Here is an 18758-nt window from a genome sequence, read left to right as displayed (position 1 = left end):
AGTACTGGATTACACACTCTATTGCCATCTGCATTGCAGAGGAGGACTTAGAGTACGTTTTTTGGTGTTCTGTGTGTCAAATTGTTTTCATGACTGCTGAAAACAGCTGTGCTGCAGCCATTCTTCTGACCTATCAGAAGCTAAATCCTGCTGTCAAGATGTTTAAGGTTTTATGTCTACTCTGAACAGAAGTGAAGTAGTGTCATTTTTTTGATCATTGAAAGAGGTTCTAGCAGGGGATAGACTGAGAACTGTTGCTACTCTGTATGTAGAGCAAACTGTATGTAATTGGCACATGGTTGTGGACTGTAGAATTATGGTTGGGTCAAAACTTTTATCTAGCCATTAAAAAAAAAAAAGAAAAGAAAAAGTTTTCAGCACTTACTAACTACAGTAAATTCTGTAAACTGATTGCCCAAAGAAGGAAGTGATGGCATGAAAAATTCGTCTTCCTAACTGACTGATCAGAAATGTTGAACTGTGAAGGTTTTTAGGATGCTTTCTATTGAATTAATGAGTACAAGAGAATGGTGAAAGGTCTTACTTTTCCATTCAGTAGCTCTCCTAAAGGTACTCAATTTCTCTGTGAATAGGTGACGTTATTCCTGAAGTGATGGTTTCATCAGTTGGTAAACTGTTATGGAAATAGTTCGACCCTAGGTTTCCTAGGAGCAGAGTCTCACGTACGTCTAACAGTGAATTTAATTATGTATTTAAATGACAGTTCAGCAAAGTAGCAGCTCCAACCGAGTGCTTCCAAGGAGGTACCCCCAAACAAAGAAATTTTGGGGTAATTATGCTCCTTGCAGTCAAATTTCCCTACCTGCCAGCGGCAGTCTCTTTCAGTCGTCTTTACTGAGTCGGTGGTCTCTTTCCTTTTGGTTGGTTCACGTCTACATCCCGGGACAGTTGCTATGTTCCTGTTTCACAGCACCTTATCTTAGGCGAAGGTTAACCGTTACCTCTGTCCCTTGTGTCCTGTATCTTGGAGGGCTGGTTCTAGCTGGTTTTGCAGTCGCATCCTCAGCACTGTCTTTCAAGCTCACTTCCAATTCACTCCTGCGTCGTGCAGGCTTCACCTACTTCAGGCGCTAGTGCTAAGCTGGGCTAGGGTTAAATTAGCTCCCTTTTCTAACAAAAAGATACCAAAAATGTGCCCATGTTTTATCCCGGGTCTCTTTTGCATTGGCACCAAATTAGTTATAGTGCAATATTTGAGACAAAATTCTGGGGAAGCACTTAATATTAATTGGACTAGTAAGGAAAATACACTTTTGGAAAAAATGTTTCCAAGCAACACAAACCCTTCTTCAAGTCACAGCAGTGTTCAATAACTCTACTAAAGCAGTCCTTGAAGATAGTTTATTTTATGACACTATTAAACGTACATGAATATTTATTTTTGTTCTTAGCATTTGGCCTAGTGTTATTGAGAAGTCTTTGTTTGTTATCTCTGCTCAGTGTACAACGGCTTCAGACAAATATGCTGCTGGCCTGGAATGGAGATTTGTTGTTGTGTTGTTCTCTTTTGTTCAGTGTGAAGTTGGCTGGTTGATGAAGTTCGAACGTGTCTAAGGAGTGCCTCTTGCATCACATCATTGTCTCTACAAGTCACCAGGGCTTTAAAAAAAAAAAAAAAAAAAAAAGCTAGGAGAATGGTAATATTTAGATGGTGAAGATGTAAGCTCAGATAAAATGGGCTGGCACTGATCCAACATTGTTTACCGTAGAAATCCTCCCTTTGTTACTGTTGTTTAACAAAGGTCGATTTACAGAATTGACTAGCCATGCCAGGCAGAGAAGGCATTGTTTTATAAAACCATTTTTAAAGAAAAAAAAGAAGGGAAGCATGTGAGATGGAGCCTAGTAGAGCAGTCTGAATGGTGGAAGTCTGTAGTGATCTCAACAGCATTGGTTTCGGAAGACATACCGAGAAGATTAATTGTAGTGTGAACACTGTGTTTCCTTTGGATTGAACTTTAATGGGAGACCCCTACTTAATTCAGTTATGCAATTAAACTCTGCATCTCAGAAAACCTGATACAGAGTTCAGAAAAACTTAACATTGCTGTTGGCTGCTACTGTTTTTCTTTTTTTTTTTTTTTTCCCGTTAAGTCTAAATATTTTTCCTAACGTTCTGGAGTCCAAATCTACATTATAGTAAGTGTAAAAATGAGAATTTAAAGGGAGGACGAAGATATTTATTACTCATACATGTAAAAGTTACTTTTGCAGTTCAGTGTCTTTCATACTTAATGGTTTCACTCCATTCTATGTTTCTGATGTATCTGCTACAACATTCAACTTGAAGTTAACTGGTTAGACATTTCCCAGTGTTTTAGGCAAGGCTAAATCAGAAACAAACCTACTGTGCTCTATCCGCTCACCTTGCGAAAGACGCTGTGTCTGGAGGTCATCTGCTGAGGTGAATATTTCACGTGAACATTCATCTTTTTTTTTTTTTCAAAATCTGTCACCTGAAAGATATTTCTTCTTGAAGCTTTTTCTTCTGAAATGTTGATGTTGCCATTGAATAAATTTCACTTTTGGGAATTTGGCCATGAAAGTTGGCAGCGTGCACACTATGACTGAACTCTTATTACAGGCACAAAATAAACTGGTACAAGCCTATATGAATAGGCTACACAACTATCACTCCAAAAACATTTTTCAGGAGATATAATAAAATTTTTTTGGTCCATTCTTGCAACGTTTGTTAGCATGAGTTAAATCACTTTCCTAAATAATTTGCTGTCTGCTTCATTGCAGTAACTTAAATGCTAAAAAGCAAACTTTTTTAAACCTTTCCTTCTTAATACAGTCAGGAATCTTTTGTAACACTTTTTCCTGTATTTGATAACTGTGGGTTAATCGGGCCATGAGGTGTACTACTTTTACTACGCATAGAAAGGTTGTTTCTAGTACGTGTGGATGGAGAGCTCATGTGGGAAATCAACATTACCTATTCCCAGCCATCCAACACAACCCTTTGGCATTGAATCATTGGCTTTCTGGAAAATTTAGACATCAGTGAAGTGGAGGCAGATTGTAAAGCTTAACTCCTTAAGGTGCATCAATGAATTTGAGATTTTGGCTGTATGCTGATTATCTGGGGAGCCACAGCATGATGTGTGAAGCCTTTCAGAAAAATTGTTGACTACTTTTCTATTTAAATGTTTGCCATCTCCGATGCTAAATGACTGGAACCCTTGGAAACCTTCAGATATGTATTAAACCACTCTTCAGCCATCCAGATATTGACAGTTTCACTATACGTAGAAACAGAGAGTAGTTAGACCACTGCATCAGTCAGTCAGTGTTTCAATTCTTTTTTAGTAATTTAATTTGCTACAAGTGTGGCATAATTTCAAACGATTTATTGCAGAAAATTGCATGCTTAATCTTTATAACAATTACTTCTGTAGTGAGCTTTTACTTCAATCCCTCCCCACAGTGAAAATACTGAATAGGGGAGAAGACTTGCATGATTGCAAGAATGGCTAAATGTTAAGTATGTGAACATCTGCCAGGACATAGATTGATTTTTAGTAATTTAATGTGGTTTCACTGCTTTGCTTCTCCTTTCTGCTGATTTTGTACCATATCACTTAGTTGGAAGAGGATGATGAGGAAAACCGTAGCTGAGGTTTATTTTGTGTTTATTTTTATTTTTGTCTGAAAGACTCAGCCTTATTTTTTCGAAGTTACTGCCTGAGAAGTTCAGCTAGGGTGCCAATAGTTTGTGTAGGCAACTAGCAAGGTAATGTATGAACAAAAAGAAATGTGTTGTTATGTACTCAGAGGGTAATGGAGGTTTCTCTTGGCACCCTCTATTGAAGAGAAGATAGGGTAACCATGAAAGTAACGCTGTTGAAAAAGGACTCTGCCACCTCTGTTCATTAGTCTCTGTGGCTGTGATATAACCTTAAGGGTGATACAAGCCAGCCCTGAAAAAACTAAGAAAATGGATCCCTCTTCCGAAAGATGAAGAAATTTCTCTTTGAACGAAGCGCTCTGTGCAAGCCTCAAGTTTGTTATTGGTCACCCCGTTGCAGGGCCTTTGCTACAGTTAGTTTGTGGTTTAACAGAGGCTTCTCATTGTTTAAAAATATCTTCTGGAGCTGAGACACACAAAATAGAGTGCACTTGTTTTGCAGGCATCTTTCCCAGGAAACCTGCAACTAGTCCTTGTGCTGCGCCCAACAGGATTTTTTCATCGAGCTCTCTCAGACATTGCTTTCAAGTTCAACAAAGATGAATTTAAAATGAAAGTACCTGTAAGTAATCCTCTGTTTTCACTTTATTATCAGGGATCTGTTAAGGTAGTCTTAGAGGTAATTTTAGCAATTTTGGTTAATTCATGATGGTTTCATTCTTGAAGAGTGTGAATTCTTGGGCAAGCACATTTCCCATAGATAAATACTATACGTTTTTATCATTTGAGTGAACATTGCCTGATATTAGATCACCAATAAGCTCACTGTTTATACCTTTAGCGTATAGCATTTATATTTTAAGAAAAAAAATTTCGGAACTATGGGTGCTAAAGATATATGGATATAGGTGCTGAACAAATATGGATAGGGTGAATGGGGAGGGGGATGTTTTTATTTGTTTACTTATCAGATGCCAATTTCAAAGGTGAGAACTCATCTTTAACTAATATACTTCCCCTCCACCCCCTTATTTCTGCTTTTTGGGAACCATATCCTTACATGCAGAATCCATGGAGACCCTATTATATTCTCCCATGGACCCAGGACAGAGAGGAAAAATGAACAAGTAATGAATGAAGTGCTGTTGCCCTGCTAGAAGATAGCCATGTATGGTTTAGCAGGAAAAAAACAAAAACAAAATCTTGTGGAGTTGTCAATGTTGTATAATTCATAAGCTTTATTTTAGTATGTGCTCTTAAGCCTGGTGCTCATGCTCATATTTGCAGTTATTTAAATATACGTTATCTTCAGTTGAAACAACTTTTAAGTTTGTTTTTCCTATTCCCAAAGGAAACTGTTTTGTCATATGCTTTGGTATTAAATGGAAATTGCTCCATCAGAGGCTGAAGGATATGGCTTAGAATCTCTAATGAGGGACTTATCACCGCTGATCGTGTTCGCTTTCTTTGCTGTTGCAGATCATAATGCTGGGCTCAGTATCAGAACTACAGGGTTACATTGATAAAACACAATTAACAGAAGATCTTGGTGGCACCCTGGATTACTGCCATAACAGATGGCTATCCCATCGCACTGTAAGTCTTGGTTATTGTTTCAACTTTTCAGTTTAATGGGCCCTTCTGTTTTATACCCTGTCATTTATAAAAGATTCCAGTTGATGCAAGTTGACTTACTCTGAGTGAGAAGATGTTCCCAATGGTACTTAGTCATCTTAGAGAAATAACATGAGTAATAATTTGGGAGTGGCTTTCTTAGGGCTTGGAGCAAAGGAACTACAGTATATTGTTGTGCTGAGGTTTGTTGATTTTTGCTACAAGAAAGAAAAAACTCAAGTTTTAAAATAACTCCAGTTTATAAAAATATGAGGAAGATGTACCTGATACAAGCCTAGGAAAAACACACAATTAAGGAATTAATGGTGATGGTTCCTTTTGCTTACAAAATTATACTCTAGACCATTTTTCAGTCTTGTAGTTCAGTTGTGTGGGTTTGTGTTAGGAGTTTCATCTTGTGTGCATGTGTCTGTGTGTATGTATGTGTGTGTTTAGAACGTGAAACATCTTTAATGATTTTTATTCCAAAAGGCTATAGAAAGTTTCGCCCAAATGGTTAAGCAAACAGCTCAGATTCTTCAGTCCTTTGGGACTGAACTGGCTGAAACAGAACTACCAAATGATGTCCAATCAACCAGATCCCTTCTTGCAGTGCACACAGAGAAGAAGGACAAAATGAAGGTATGTAATTTATGTGAAGGTATGTAATTTATGTAAAAGTACTGTTTTCTAGTTAAAGTGGTTTTTTTAATCCATAACTAGCAGTATTAATAGGAAAATCTGGAGAGTATTTGAAGTTAATAGATGATGATGATAATGTGAAACACTGAACTCGTATTAAAGTTGTTTTGCTTGGTATGAAGTTAAGTAAGAATCTTTATTGCATTCAAAAAGGATATTTCTTGAGGCCAAGTGTACTTTGTACAAATGCATAATGAATTGTGTGGAAATAGAAGTTCCTTTATCAGTTGTGGTGAGCTTAATTTATAGTTTGCGTTTGCAAAAATAAATTTGATTGTATTTGCATACATATAATAATACATGACATCTTGAAGGATGGACAAATGTTCTTTCAAATCAGCTTAAATAAAAAGCGTTTCAGCATTTCGAAACAACACATCTAAAACTTCTGAGATATTTGTAACCTAAGGATAAACTATAAGGCTATCTATTATGAAAATTCAGCTCAGCTTAATGCGGTCTTGAGGTGGAAGTAAGCATGCAAAAAGTTGACCTGTAGGATTTAATGTCTATTTGTTGTCAAACACTACTTTTAATCAAACTATGCTTGCTCTATAGCTACTAGAACGTTTTTTTCTACTTTGGTGCCTCATGAAGTCTGTTTAAAAAACCCTACTGAATTCCTGTAATTCTTGTGCCTTTGTTTGTTTTTTGTAGGAGGATATAAGGTTAGCAGTAGAACGGGGAGGTGATATTCTTGGAAGTATTACAAAACCAGTTACTGAGAACCCTGAATACAAACTGAATCAAGATCAGCTAGACAATCAAACAACTGTAGAAAGGTGAGAGGAGTGAAATACTGAACATGATGCTTTTCCGGATCTTTGATCCCTCCCTCGCTCTAGTGCTTAATTGTATGTGCATGCTTAGCAAATAAGCACCTGTTACAAAGTAAATATTTAAAAGGTGCTTTCAGAAGCAACTCTTTGGTTAGCAGAGCTATCTTGAGCAAAGTAATCCCTTGGTCACCTGCATATAAGGGAATAGGGGATGGGAGCTGAGTTCCAGTATCAAAGTACTGCTGTTCTGTTTTGTTTTGGGGGGTTCTCCTTTTTGTCAGACTTGGACTGTATAGTTGAGCAGCTTTTCCTAGATTTAAATAAAATTGGTGCTTTGCATGAAAGACCAAAGCGCAATCCAAGGAAATTTCCTTGTTGTAAGGAAGACGGAGGAAAAAGATGGAAGCAATACGTTCCTCCTTTTGAGTAGTTTGTCCACTGTTCGTTAAGTTGTTCAGGAGCTCTGACTTTTTTTTTTTATACATCCGTAGTCAAAGCAAGGTGTTTTCAGTGGAGGGTTTTGAGCTCCAGGGTTTGTTCGATTTCCATGATCTTAAGAGTCAGTTGTTCTTGTGGTCTCTGGAGTCAGCTATCTATTAATTTCGCATCCTCCCTTCAGAAGGGGAGTTGGAGCAGGAGACCTGCTTTTTCTTTAAACCTGCCTGAAGGAGCGTCTAGCACTGCTGATCTCAATGTAGCTAGTAGTTTTTAAAAGTCTGTTAGAGAGTACTCTGCTCTTACGCACACACACGTTTCTGTGTAGGTACTTCATGGGAAGTAATAGGTGCTATTTTCCTGTGTTCCCCCCGACCTCGAAATTACTGCTGTTTTTCAAGACATTCTGTCGTCATATCACAGATGTAAATGTGAACAAAGCTATAAAAGCATAACTCACTTCCCCAGGGCAGTATTCTGCATTCTTTTTTTGTCTGTCATTCCATGTTTCTGTTACACTTGGACTGACTTTTCTTTCTGAAAAACTGTCCGTTCCGATGAACAAAGCTTGGCAAGAGTCGCTTATTTTTCTGTCATTGTTGCTATCACCAATCTGAAAAGCAGCCGGGGGGGGGGGGGGAGGGTGTTAATTTATCCAAAATGTTCCCACTTCATATAACATCCGAAGGAAGTTGGAATGAACTGACCATGTGTGTGCACCTTTTTCCTGATCAATTCAATCAGTAAATTCAGGGCTCATTTCTGTGATACTAAAAATTAAAGTTCATTAAAATTCTGACCTACAGCCTTCCCTCAATGTAGCCTAAGCGCAGCAAAGCACATTATAGAGATAAGTCCATAGGATACTGTAATGTCAAATGCAATATTGGTAGATGAGTTGAAATGAGATGAGTTGAAATGTAAAGCCTTAAGGTGTTTGGCCAAAATTACAAGTGAAGCAGTACTGCTGTACACTTGCCTATGATATAAAGGAGCCTCTCTGCTCAGAAGAGTAGGAGCAATGACCCTGAGTGGTTTTTTTTGTTTGTTTGTTTTTTCCTACGGGCCTTTCTCCAAGCGGTGTAATGTAAGGGCAGCTGGCTGGTCACAGCAGCATGTATTTTTGCCTTCATTTTTTCTTATAGCCCAGGGCTTTGGCTCCTCCGAGTCCTGGCCCGCGTGCATTTGCACATTTTCTTCATTTTTGCTAGCCCCAGGTCCCCATGCCTCAAGTTAGAACTGAGAAGTTGGTATACACAGCAGCTATCCTCTAATGAGCACTTGCCAATGTTTTGGGAACTTAATGTTTGTGTTGGGCTTCAGTTTTACATCAGTGTTATTCGAGGATACAATTCTGTGCAATACAAAAAAAAGAAAAAAGAAAAAAAAGTTTCCTGTATCCAGTATGTGTGTGGTGTTGTGTGTTTTTTTTTTTTTTTTTTTTTTCCTGGAAAATACTGCTTTGAGGAGGCTTTCACTTACTGTGGAAGATTGTATTGTCCCTTGAAGATTACATCGGTCACACTTACAATATTTCTTTTTAGGCTTCTGGCTCAATTACATGAAACGGAGACTGCCTTTGATCAGTTTTGGACTAAGCATCAGCAAAAACTTGAGCAGTGCCTGCACCTTCGGAATTTTGAACAGAATTTTAGAGAGGTGAGAACTTCTTGGTGGCAGTCAATGTTTGGTAATATAGAAATGATTCAGAAGCAAATACACCCCCTTCTTTTTGCAAGTCTTGTGTGCGCTTGAAAATTTTCTCCAGCATTTTTCTTGTACCTGTCCTTACTTGACATCCTGCTATCTTTTCTACCTTGAATACTTGTCTGTAGAGATGTAATGGCTTTTCTTCTGTAGTGGTATGTTTTGGTTGTTGTTTTCTTTGTTTTTTTCATAGGTTCAGTAATGTGTAAGAACTCAAACTCCTTTGAAGCCTATTCTCCACTGCAGAGGCCTAGTATGTTGGCTGCAAAGCTTTCGTCTTGCCAGTAGGCCTTTTTATGGAAGCAAGCCTTACCTAAACCTTCTGGCTTATATACTTTATAAAACAGCCTCCAACACTGTGGGTGGGAAGTTGCAGCCACAATGTTAGAAGCTGGGTGGAGGCTGAAGTAAAAATTGTACAGCCAGTTTCTGATCTCATGCTAGTTTAACTCATATACTTGATGGCACCTACAGTCATTTTACACTGGTATAGATGATCTCGGGATCTGGTCCCCGTGTCTCCACCGGAGCAACATTTAGAAACCTTTTAAAAGCGTGTGTCTGTCTGTCTCTTAATCATTTGGTGTGGTGGGGTCCTCTCCCTCACATTTGGCCATTTGTTTATATTAATATCATTTTATATTATTGTCATGTGGTAAAAGCAAGATCCTATATGTTCCTTGAGCACTGTTCTTCTTGGATTTTTTTCCAAGATTACTTCACTGCCTTTTGTCTGTGTTTGTTTTCATTTTGAATTGGGGGTAAACGTAGGTTGACAAAAAGAAGTGATTTGTCTCTGTGTTCCACTAGTTCTGCAATGCGGGCCACGCGACTGAAAACACTGGTTATCGGCCATTTAAGTGATGGGCCTCCAGAGGGGTGAAATCATCTTCATTGATGCATAGCTGTATCTTGTTTCAGGTTAAAGCAGCTTTGGATATTGTGTCCGAGAGACTGTCTGCTTTCACAGATGTGGGAAACAGCTGCTCACATGTGGAGCACATTTTGAAAGATCTTGCCAACTTTGAAGAAAAATCATGTGTAAGAATTCAGTAATTTCTCCTTATTGCTAATATGATCCTATGGGTGTTTGGAGGGGAACTCCATTTAGTTGCAGACTATATCTTAAGTCCAGAGCTTAAGCTAACAACAGGACAGAGTCAGTGTCTTAACTAAGGTGAAGATGGAATTTAAAATCAAGTTTTTAACCATTGGAGCAACCCTGGTCTAGGGCACCCCTCAATAAAGAGTGAAGTGACTGGTCCTAAAGATGATTTGTTCAGTTTGTGGAAGAATCACAGGAAGTGTCTACAGTAGCCAAGTTCTGGATTTAATGATCAAGGGGCGTCTTCCATTCCTATTAAAACCACTGATTTCATTTAAGCTCAGAAGTGAGAAGGCTGTGTATTAAGTATAGAATGTGCTAAAACATGACCAACAAAAACAAATACTCTGAACAGTGCAGAAGTGGAGCCTTACCGTATTATGATCTGTGCTTTATATTAAAATAACGTAAGTGGGCTTTTGGGGCTGGGGTGCTGGAGGTGGATGTTTTTAAATTTGGGTTCAGATTGCTGCAGATATCCATCAAGTTGCATACCAACACCCACATCATCTCTGATAAATCACTTACTTGCTGCTGAAGAACTAAGGCACAGAAAGACTAACAGCAATTTCCTCAGGGGGACGTACAGTTAAATGCGTTAATGTTCCCAAAGTGCTCTAATACAATAAAGGTGGAGGCACAGAAGTTTTTACGCATCTGGAAAGACAGGAAATTACATGGATTTATTAAGTAAGGCAGCTGTTAACTACAGGTGTATTTTATTCCATATCATCATGTCCGTTTTACTGTGTAAAAATAAATTTGTATTTACTTATTTATTTGACTGAAGTTGATGCAGGAAAAGATATACCTAGGTTAATGCTTTCTTTCTTAGGAAACTATAGCGAAGGCCAGAATGCTAGCCTCAGAAGGTGACAGTTTTATTCAGAGCAATCATTATGCTGTGGACTCCATTATTCCAAAATGCAGTGAACTTCATCATCTCTGTGATGCCTTTACTGCTGAGACAGAACAGAAGAAGAATCTTCTTAACAAATCTCTAGAACTGCATGGCTTATTAGAAAAGGTAAATTTTGTATGGAACAGTTCTGTTTCTCATCTTGCTTGTAAAACCTCAGTTGTCATAACAGCAGATAAAAATATCTAGATGCGCTGGAAGTCTTCTCCCTATATAGCTGAATACCTCACAAGTAGAGGTATAGAATGTTTTAGACCTCTTAGTGTTGACATCATGCGTGCTAAGCCTGTTCTTTTCTCTATTTCTAGTCTATGAAGTGGTGCGATGAAGGAATTTATCTGCTGGCTTCACAGGCTGTAGATAAGTGTCAGTCTCAGGATGGTGCAGAATCAGCGTTACAGGAGATTGAGAAGTTCCTGGACACTGGTGCAGGCAATAAAATCAAGGAATTGAATAAAATTTACAGAGAGTATGCACACATCCTCAATGAGGACCTAAAGGTACCAGAAGAATTTTATGTGTATGTATGCATCCCTTTGTTAATTTTGGAATTGCACTCTTGCATGGCCATTGATAGAGCTAATCCTGCTAGGTGACTTTATTCTAATCATCAGGGCCAGTCGTTATACCTGGGAACTGGAAAGCCAACACGTTTCCCTACCTGAGCTGCTAGTCTTGTCGTATCTCTGGATAGATATCAGGGGCTTCAGAACCTTTTAATAGCGACTTCAACTTTTCAGATAGTAGAATTATTTTTTAGAAAAAGTGCTACCGAACGAGTGCTTAAAATATCTAGTTATGTAGCAAAAACATGACCGTCCTTGACGTTTGTATGACTTCTAGAAAAAGGCAGTTATAAAATAGAACTTGCAAATGTGACCAAACATGACCCTTTCCTTCTTGGCTGATCCCTACTTGTAACAAAAATGCTAGACACTTTCAAGAAAACTTTTCCCTAAGTTCTTATAAGAAATACTGACCTGGGCCCTGTTTGTTTCTCTATAGCTAGCTAGACTGTTTTATGAAGTGATGTCCTTTTTTTTTTTTTTTTTTTTTTTTTTGGTAAGGGTACTAAACAACTATAAGTTACGCCTTGTTAGGAGTGAAGAGTAGGCTAATATTTTTGTGTATTATAAAAGCAATAACCACTGAAAATCAATGTACCACAAATAGCAGTGTAGCTTGTTGAAAGAAAGGTCTATGACAATTTTTTGGTGTGTGTTTGTTTGGTTTTTTTTTGTTTCTGTGACAACTGTAGGAGCATGTGCAAAAGGTATTCCAGAAGCAAGAAAGCATGGAGGAAATCTTTCAAAAGAGACAAGTAAGCCTTAAGAAATTGGCAGCTAAGCAGATGCGTCCTGTTCAGCCAGTTGCACCAAGACCTGAAGCCTTTGTAAAATCTCCTTGTACTTCTCCAGGTAAGTAATTGTAGTAGTCTTTAAATAATTTTTTGTGCTGTGCTGAGAAACTTGAAGCTTAAAAGTAGTTGCACAAACACGTGTGTCAGATTTGCTCAAGTTCTAACTGCTATTTGATTCTGTTTTACATGCTAGGTCCTCAAAGAGATTATGTATCCAACTCAGAAAGCAGTGTGCTTCGGAGGGTAAACTACAAAAGAACGAAGGTAACTTTTGTATGTTTTTTTTTCTTTGTGATTTTTATGTACATCCTGCTAGAGAAAGTCATAACACAATGGAATATTAAAGAACTTAAGAATGAGGCAGTTCCACAGAAAAAGTGATGGTACTGCCCCTATTGAAGTAACTATGGTGAAGCAGTCATGTGGATTAAATAGAGGCTGCTTTGTCGCTCAGCTAGGTATGAGGGAAGGTAAAGTAAATAGTTGCCTATATTAGGAAGAATGTTAGGGGCAGCAAAATATAAAATCTATGAACAGGAAACATTTATTATTTGCCAGTAGTAATTGGCTACGCTTAAAACTGGCAAGAGTGAAGAGGTAGTTGTCGTTGGCTCAGAGAGAGCTTCACCTGATCTAATGGGTTGCCATTCCCAAGTGGGGGAAGGTCTTCCTGCCCTGCCTCCAGCAAGGAAAGTAACCTGACGGCAGCAACAGGAACAAATAGTTTCCACTGGGTTTGAGAGTTGAACTAGCTCAGCGAAGGTTTGGCAAGAGCCAAGAGGCGATGCAAGGAGGAAGGCAGAACCACATGACCCGTAGGGGCAACAGCTAGGGGAAGAAAAAAAAAAAAAAAAAGTTTGGTTTGGGGGGGATTGAAAGCAGAACCTCCCCTTTTTTCAGCAAGCCATGATGAGCTCAGTCATTTACAGTAAAAATTGCAAGAGTGAACTTCCATGTCAAGTTAGGACATAAGCAGAAAGAGGTGACATAGTACTTGATTTTTTTAGGTTAGGAAACAGGCTAAGGCCAGTGTTGCCTCCAAGGTTACGCTGATGCTCTGATGTTGTCTTTTCTGGAAAGAGAGCTTAAACCACGGTCTTCTCAAAGCTGGCCCTTCATGGAGAACTCCCTGGATCTAAATGTTCGTGTGTGCCTCAAGAACTTCAGGTTGACTTTGAGTCTTTTGCAGCCTTTTTCCAAATTGCCTTTATCTTTAACAGAGTACAGTCTTCCCTGTGCGAACGCATGCAAGTAGAGCAGATGCAAAGTTCCATATTTTTAAGTGAGGCTTTTTTTGCCTTCTGTGATGCTGTTGTGATTTTTTTTTCTTTTTTCTTTTTTTTTTTTTTTTCCTTTTTAGAGTGAAATGACTGAACTCCATCAAAGTAGGGGAGGATCTACAATGGGTGATGAAGAAAACCTGGCCGTATTACGGCAGTAAGTATATCTTAATAAACGAAAAATGCTCTTTCTCTGATTTTGTTCCAGCAAACTCTGGAAGGATTTGATGAGTATGCTTCTCTGAATTAAGCCTCAGTACTTTTGGAAATGCGTTGGCTATGCTCTATACACAGAGGAAGATATTTTAAGAGCTTTATTCATAGTTTCTGTATTACCAGATTCTAGCTTTACTACAGCTAGGTGATACTATGGCGGGGTAATTACGTGTTTTCATTTCAGAAACATCTAAGCCTCACTTAAACTTTCAGAGGTTTTGGTCTCCATACTTGAAAGGACTTCAATTTTTTATTTGACTCTCTTCAGTCCCTGTTTTGATAAACCTTAAGAAAAATCACTTTTCTATATAAAAGCCTGAACTGCGTCACTTATATTCCAAAAATAACTTAGTGCTGCCTGCAATTGGTGTAGCAGAGCTTGCTTTTCTACCTGAAAACTGGAAGATCTTGCTAACTTCTCACTGTTACAACCTCATGCTAATTCATCCAGAATTACAAGAAAGAAAAAATTTGTCCTTGCTTACATATTAAGGAAATTAAACTTAATATAGGCACTTTGTATATCTAAATATGCCCTAAATACCTGAATATTATATGCCTCAACTTTAGAATGACCAGAGTAACTTTAAATCTGTATTTGATTATCCTATGCAGCTCTAACTCCAGCTCCTGTAACACTTACAAACATGGCAGAACCAGATTTGGTATGAATGCTAATAAAACAATTCAGTTCCTACAGCACTTTAAATGCTAGGCTTGGCTTTTTTTCCCTTTTAAATACATTTTCAGTTTTAAGATGTTTGAAAAATGCGTGCTACTTAACAAGGATATATAAACTGTTGACAGAAATATATACAAAACTTCCCATTTTCCGTTAATAGGAATTTGTTCCTTTATTGTCTGAAATAAAAGAGGCACACAGACAAAGTTAACGTTGCCTCATTAATTTGCATAAGTGAGTAGAAGTTATATCCTTCCTTAATTATCATTCTTTGTTTACAGGCATGTAATTAATGAACTTATCGAAACTGAACGAGCATACGTGGAAGAACTTCTCTGTGTTCTTGAGGTAAGGGTTGAATTTCATGGTGGCTGTTAGTGCATCTATTTATCTGTTCTGTTTCAAGGTTGTTCGTATACTTTCCTTATCACTGTAGTGCCTCAGCTTGTCTTATCAAGCAGAATGGTTGTTGCATCTCTCCTCTCTAACTATATTTTCAGAGAGGCAGGAATTGAAGTGTGTGTGTGTGTTTGTTTTTCCTATAAACATTCATGCAGCTAGGTTCTTATTAGAAAACACAAATTAGGCAGAAGATAAGACCTGCCTAACTATTTAGGTAGAAGGTAGCAAGATTTGTAATGTCCTTAATTCCTGCAGAAGCTCATTCCAGAGTCTTGGGTCAACCTCCAAGAAGGTTCTGCCTCACGTGGGAACATGAACCTGCATCAGGAGAAGCTTGAGTCAGAGGAGCAAAACTGTATTGCTTTCTTCTTTGTAGACCATTGAGTGATCTTCCAAATATCTTGGGTCCAACTACAGCAACAGTGTGCCTTGAAATAAGAATATCTTGATTCAAAATTGTAAAGGAAACAAAGGTGGAAGTGTGGAAGCATACTTGCAGTAGTGGGAGTTGCTGTGGAGATATGCTGCAGTGTCCTGTATTGTTTCCCAAGTATATTAAGTTCTCAGGCATGGATATATCATTTTGTTGTAATCTGGTTTGACTATAGAAGATGATCACAGATAACTGAAGATGAATTATTTTCTTCAGGAGGAACTGGAAGTGAGCCAATGGGGTACTCCTGATGCCCATGCCAATGTTAAGGTCTTAAGTAGGAGCTGTCTGAAGTTATGGACAGGGAGTGACAGGGACTGACAATTTCTGGATGCACACTATCAAATAGGAGTACTATATGAGGGCTTTGAACTCTTCAAAACATTTTATTTTTTCCACTGGCCTTGCCTCTGGCTAGTTTGTGCTCAACTTCTTGTCCTGGGTTCTGCCCAAGTACTGGGAAGTCTTGATGACAATAGCACAGTCGTGTCTCATGTGTGATGATAAAGCGATGTAGGACTGGGGTGGATCTTAAGGATCACTTGGATCTATTCCTTGCTGTTGTAGGCAGTGCTATCTACATAGTTATATTCATAAAATCAAGACACAAATAGCTGAGGAATTTTTGGTTCTTAGTGATGCTACTGGAGAGCTGTTGCAGAATCCATCTTTCTGTTCCTCTAGTACTTGTTCTTGTTTTACATAGAATATAGTACATCCTTTGTCTTACTAGGCTGCACTCTTTCAGTTCCTGCCAATGTGATAGACTGTCCAGTACTCTGACCATGCGAGCTCCACCTCTTGCAGTTTGGGATGAATCTCTCTTGAACTTGAGTGATCGCAACTGCCAGCAGTAATTCTGAATCAGATCCTTGCTGATGTCTTGTTCAATAGCAGTCTTCTAGATTTTGAGTAATTATAGTTATTCATCTCTAGTTTTGGCCATTCTCCCAATCCCTTTGTTTTTCCTGCTCTATCAGTCTTTCTGTTTTTACTGTGCAATGACCTGATACTCCTCTATATGGACAGTGTCTCCTAATATGATGTCACGTTTCGTCACCATGCTTTTTCCTTCTGCCAGGGATTCTGGTGGAAAATTCCCAAGATCAGTCACTGGGAAACTCCTTTCATCTGAGTCATGATTTCATTAATAACTAGGGTCATCTCATTTTAGCCTGTGAAATCCAGTAATTTTATTGGGGCAAAATATTGGCCTAGTCTGTTTTTGGGTATTGCATTCTATTCCTTTTTCCATTTACGTCCATGCTTTTAGAGCAGTTTTCAAAGGGAAGACTTAGCAAAGGCTTATATATCTTTGTGGCTGCCTGGATAATTTCCCTCTTTTTTTTTTTTTTTTTTAATATAAATACTGCATAGATAATAAAATACTAAGGTTTTTTTATACTGAATTTTAAAAAATAAATACTATATCAACCTGAAGTGAAAATCTTGTTAAAAGCTTTTGGTAGATGTATGGATTTCTCACTTTTGTTTTTTCAGAATTCTGAAGTACCAAGCTCTTTGAGTTTTGTTTCCATCTCAGTTGGATTACTTTCTCCCTCTTTAAACCAATTCTGTCTTTGTTGCTATATTTAACGTCACACTTGATTCAAATGGAAATGAAGCGTTCTCTTAGTATTGAGGCTGTTTCTGATTGTTTTTAAACTTTGCTCCATCTAAGCTCCATGGTGTTCCCCGTTCTTTCCCTGTTTGTTTTTTTTTAAACTCCATTTTATGTAAATGATGGAATAATAATTATCTTTTTTAAGGCTGCACTTTTGGTCTTCTCAAAATACTACTTTTTGTTTTCCTTTCACAGTTTTCTTTTTCCTGTTTTGGGGCAGAGACATGGGAGAGGGAGCAATGGTTATTTATCCCATGAGGTCTGGCATCATTTTCTAGAATGTTGTTTTTCTTTTGTCCTGTGCTAGAGATGTGATACCAGATTTTAAAAATGTTTTTGACTTCAAAAAAAAAAAAAAAATCCCATCACTCTCCTAACCAAGCTTTCACACTCTTCAGGCTAGCTAACTTTACCAGCTAGTTCTCCTACTTTTTCTAGTTACATAACTGAAAATGAAAGGAGTGGTTGTAGGTGCACTTTCACTTATCCTTCCATTTAATTTAAGCAGCCAATTAGTTATAATTCAGTGCCACTTATTATGAATCAATGTAATCAATGCAGCTGCTTTTTCATGACCACCTTGTCCATGATGGTTGTTAAAATAAATCGAAATCTGAAGTAGATCACATCAGTTTTCTTTAGTGACTGTTAAATGAAGAAATCTGCTTTTTTAATCCAGGAATAGATGGATCTTGCATTGTTCCTAACCTGTGTTTTCCAGTCTATAGTAACTGAAATTCAGAAAGCTTGGTTTGGTTCAGTTCCCCTTGTTAAACTCCAAGCAGGTTGTTTTATCTGAGGGACCTCTGATTTTGTGTTTGAGAAGGTGACTGCAGTACCAGTCATACGAGAGTCTAAAATGTGCAGATATCAGTAGATTGCCATTAAATCAAGACATTCATTCCAGCAGACTTGCTGTGCTTATTACTTACAACAGAAGTAGCAATCAGGCAGGCAAGAGGGAGCGTTTTACTACTTGTTTATTTAAATCATTTGATGATCACTGCAGAGGAATAGATAAGTAACCTCAGGAGAAGAGTCCTGGGCTAAAGGGCCCTGTGAGGCCTCTTCTCCTGATTCATGCCAGATGCACAGGCAAGAGTATGTGGCCTTATATGACAGGTGGAAGATGTCTAAATCTAAAGTAATGACTTTTAGTGCCAAATCTAATGAAAATATCTTAAAGCTAGAATTTGCAGCTTAATCGTTCCTGTTGCCTGCAGAAATAGTTATCAATATGAGGGAACAAGGTGACTAGAGCTAAGACTAGTATGTAGGTTTGCATGTATACTGAAATTGTGGCTTTAAACTCAGGTGTGTAAAGTCCAATGGAAAAAGCGTAAACTAACTTTCAAGCAATATGGGAATACCTAGCCATTGCTTGGTGGCACCGATTGCAAACTTTTTTTCGGCCTTGCTTAACTAAAAATTACAGTAATTGTTCAAATTGTCTTTCCAAAGGCTGTAGGTGTGTCTTACCGGATTGATGGAAAAACAAAATTTATAGACCTATTTCATGATTAATACTGAACTCTTTCTTTGCTGTTTATCAGCCTGCAGGCAGACTGCCTTGTTGGGGGGAGAGAGAGGCGGGTACTGGGACTAAATGGAGGTAATCAGTGTGCGCCTCTCCTGTGTTCCAGGGGTATGCTGCAGAGATGGACAACCCCTTAATGGCTCATCTGATTCCACCAGAGCTCCAAAATAAGAAGGATATTTTGTTTGGGAATATGGAGGAAATTTATCACTTTCACAACAGGTGAGATTTGCATTCAGTTATTTAAAAAAAAAAAAAAAAAGGGCATTTCAATAGGCACATACTTTGTTTACCACGAGATTTTTTTT

The 18758-nt window shown here is 38.2% G+C and overlaps 1 protein-coding gene across 14 annotated transcripts in view; it reads left to right on the top strand.

The window, feature by feature from the left end:
- MCF2L (MCF.2 cell line derived transforming sequence like) overlaps window positions 1–18758 on the top strand; it is a 173833-nt gene that overhangs the window by 137625 nt on the left and 17450 nt on the right. For all 14 annotated transcript variants that reach the window (XM_068926768.1, XM_068926761.1, XM_068926686.1 and 11 more), the window contains 13 exons: window positions 4158–4277; window positions 5135–5251; window positions 5762–5911; window positions 6629–6753; window positions 8730–8844; window positions 9814–9933; window positions 10833–11024; window positions 11225–11416; window positions 12175–12334; window positions 12470–12540; window positions 13637–13713; window positions 14736–14802; window positions 18557–18672. In XM_068926768.1, the coding sequence (XP_068782869.1) occupies window positions 4158–4277; window positions 5135–5251; window positions 5762–5911; window positions 6629–6753; window positions 8730–8844; window positions 9814–9933; window positions 10833–11024; window positions 11225–11416; window positions 12175–12334; window positions 12470–12540; window positions 13637–13713; window positions 14736–14802; window positions 18557–18672 (1622 nt within the window). The remainder of the gene's footprint in view (window positions 1–4157; window positions 4278–5134; window positions 5252–5761; window positions 5912–6628; window positions 6754–8729; window positions 8845–9813; window positions 9934–10832; window positions 11025–11224; window positions 11417–12174; window positions 12335–12469; window positions 12541–13636; window positions 13714–14735; window positions 14803–18556; window positions 18673–18758) is intronic.

The sequence above is a fragment of the Struthio camelus genome, chromosome 1, assembly GCF_040807025.1.
Source record: "Struthio camelus isolate bStrCam1 chromosome 1, bStrCam1.hap1, whole genome shotgun sequence".
Lineage (NCBI taxonomy): Eukaryota > Metazoa > Chordata > Aves > Struthioniformes > Struthionidae > Struthio > Struthio camelus.
This window is presented reverse-complemented; position numbering and strand designations above follow the sequence as displayed.